Here is a 2,500-nt window from a genome sequence, read left to right on the forward strand (position 1 = left end):
AGTCGGTTGCTATGGAGACTCATCTGGTTGCTAGGGATTCAGTAGGTAATGCAATGCAGTTGTAATTGGCTTCAGTTTATGTGAATAAAAGAGAAACATTTCTCATGTATTCCTGCTCCAAAAATAAACGCACCCCTGTGTGTTCCTATGGGGAAACACACACTTTGGAGTGTTGCTACGCGGCAACCGCAGTTCCGATCCAACCCAAAAGCACAAGCACACTATTCCCAGATCTGATCTGAGGTTCTGCCCAATTTCGTGGATCTGTATGTGTGGATCTATCTTAAAAATTGAGACCCGTGAAAAAGGAAGAAATTTTCGGATAGAAAAATAATGAGAGGGCAACGTAACCATCGCATCTGATCTTCAACGGCTTTTAATAAAGTTTTTTCGGAGCTTTTACTAAGGCGCATGCGCAGATCCCGGCACGAGGCGGAAGTGTTTTACCGTGGAGGAGAGGGAAGGAGCTAACTGAGCTAACTGAGCTAACAAGAGCAGCTCCTCGGGCCAGCTTTACTGAGCTCCGAGTTTCATTACTGATCAGTTTCATTACAGGACGCAGCTGAAGGGAGTGAGTTCGGTTCGTGCTCAAGATGCCGAAGAATAAAGGTGAAATCAGCCGCTGCGTGTGTGTGTGTGTGAGTGTGTGAGAGAGAGAGAGAGTGAGAGAGTGAGTGATTCCATGTTGTTTTCGGAATGCTAGCTAACAGGCTAACAGCGCGTGACCCTCAGACAGATAAATAAAAAACAGTTAAAGCGTTAAACATGGCGCAGAGTGTTAGTGTTAGAGTTGGGGTTAGTGATAGAGTTGGGGTTAGTGTTGGGGTTAGTGTTAGTGTTGGGGTTGGTGTTAGAGTTGGGGTTAGTGTTAGTGTTGGGGTTAGTGTTAGAGTTGGGGTTAGTGTTGGGGTTGGTGTTAGAGTTGGGGTTAGTGTTAGTGTTGGGGTTAGTGTTAGTGTTGGGGTTAGTGTTAGTGTTGGGGTTAGGGTTGGGGTTAGTGTTAGTGTTGGGGTTAGTGTTAGTGTTGGGGTTAGTGTTAGGATTGGGGTTAGTGTTAGAGTTGGGGTTAGTGTTAGAGTTGGGGTTAGTGTTAGAGTTGGGGTTGGTGTTGGTGTTAGTGTTAGTGTTGGGGTTGGTGTTAGAGTTGGGGTTAGTGTTGGTGTTAGAGTTGGGGTTGGTGTTAGAGTTGGGGTTGGTGTTAGAGTTGGGGTTAGTGTTGGGGTTAGTGTTAGAGTTGGGGTTAGTGTTGGGGTTAGTGTTAGAGTTGGGGTTAGTGTTAGAGTTGGGGTTAGTGTTGGTGTTAGAGTTGGGGTTGGGGTTAGTGTTAGGATTGGCGTTAGTGTTGGGGTTGGTGTTAGAGTTGGGGTTAATGTTAGGATTGGGGTTAGTGTTAGAGTTGGGGTTGGGGTTAGTGTTAGGATTGGGGTTAGTGTTAGAGTTGGGGTTAGTGTTAGGATTGGGGTTAGTGTTAGGATTGGGGTTAGTGTTAGAGTTGGGGTTAGTGTTAGGGTTGGGGTTAGTGTTAGGGCTGGGGTTAGTGTTAGGGCTGGGGTTAGTGTTAGGATTGGGGTTAGTGTTAGAGTTGGGGTTAGTGTTAGGGTTGGGGTTAGTGTTAGGATTGGGGTTAGTGTTAGAGTTGGGGTTAGTGTTAGGATTGGGGTTAGTGTTAGAGTTGGGGTTAGTGTTAGGATTGGGGTTAGTGTTAGAGTTGGGGTTAGTGTTAGGATTGGGGTTAGTGTTAGAGTTGGGGTTGGGGTTAGTGTTAGAGTTGGGGTTAGTGTTAGAGTTGGGGTTAGTGTTAGAGTTGGGGTTAGTGTTAGGATTGGGGTTAGTGTTAGAGTTGGGGTTGGGGTTAGTGTTAGAGTTGGGGTTAGTGTTAGAGTTGGGGTTGGGGTTAGTGTTAGTGTTGGGGTTAGTGTTAGAGTTGGGGTTAGTGTTAGAGTTGGGGTTGGGGTTAGTGTTAGAGTTGGGGTTAGTGTTAGAGTTGGGGTTAGTGTTAGGATTGGGGTTAGTGTTGGGGTTAGAGTTGGGGTTAGTGTTAGAGTTGGGGTTAGTGTTAGGATTGGGGTTGGGGTTAGTGTTAGAGTTGGGGTTAGTGTTAGAGTTGGGGTTGGGGTTAGTGTTAGAGTTGGGGTTAGTGTTAGAGTTGGGGTTGGGGTTAGTGTTAGAGTTGGGGTTAGTGTTAGGGTTGGGGTTAGTGTTAGAGTTGGGGTTAGTGTTAGGATTGGGGTTAGTGTTAGGGTTGGGGTTAGTGTTAGAGTTGGGGTTAGTGTTAGAGTTGGGGTTAGTGTTAGAGTTGGGGTTAGTGTTAGAGTTGGGGTTAGTGTTAGGGTTGGGGTTAGTGTTAGGGTTGAGGTTAGTGTTAGGATTGGGGTTAGTGTTAGAGTTGGGGTTAGTGTTAGGGTTGGGGTTAGTGTTAGGGTTGGGGTTAGTGTTAGAGTTGGGGTTAGTGTTAGAGTTGGGGTTAGTGTTGAGGTTGGTGTTGGGGTTAGAGTTGGGG

General features: G+C 46.4%; 1 protein-coding gene across 1 annotated transcript in view; it reads left to right on the forward strand.

Annotated features, from left to right (window-relative positions):
- The first annotated feature begins 416 nt into the window (after positions 1-416).
- Positions 417-2,500, forward strand: part of eif1axa (eukaryotic translation initiation factor 1A X-linked a) — a 4,817-nt gene continuing 2,733 nt past the window's right edge. The window contains exon 1 of the mRNA XM_034300463.2: positions 417-609. Within this exon, the coding sequence (XP_034156354.1) occupies positions 594-609 (16 nt within the window). The 5' untranslated portion in view covers positions 417-593. The remainder of the gene's footprint in view (positions 610-2,500) is intronic.

Source organism: Pangasianodon hypophthalmus, chromosome 27 (assembly GCF_027358585.1).
Source record: "Pangasianodon hypophthalmus isolate fPanHyp1 chromosome 27, fPanHyp1.pri, whole genome shotgun sequence".
Lineage (NCBI taxonomy): Eukaryota > Metazoa > Chordata > Actinopteri > Siluriformes > Pangasiidae > Pangasianodon > Pangasianodon hypophthalmus.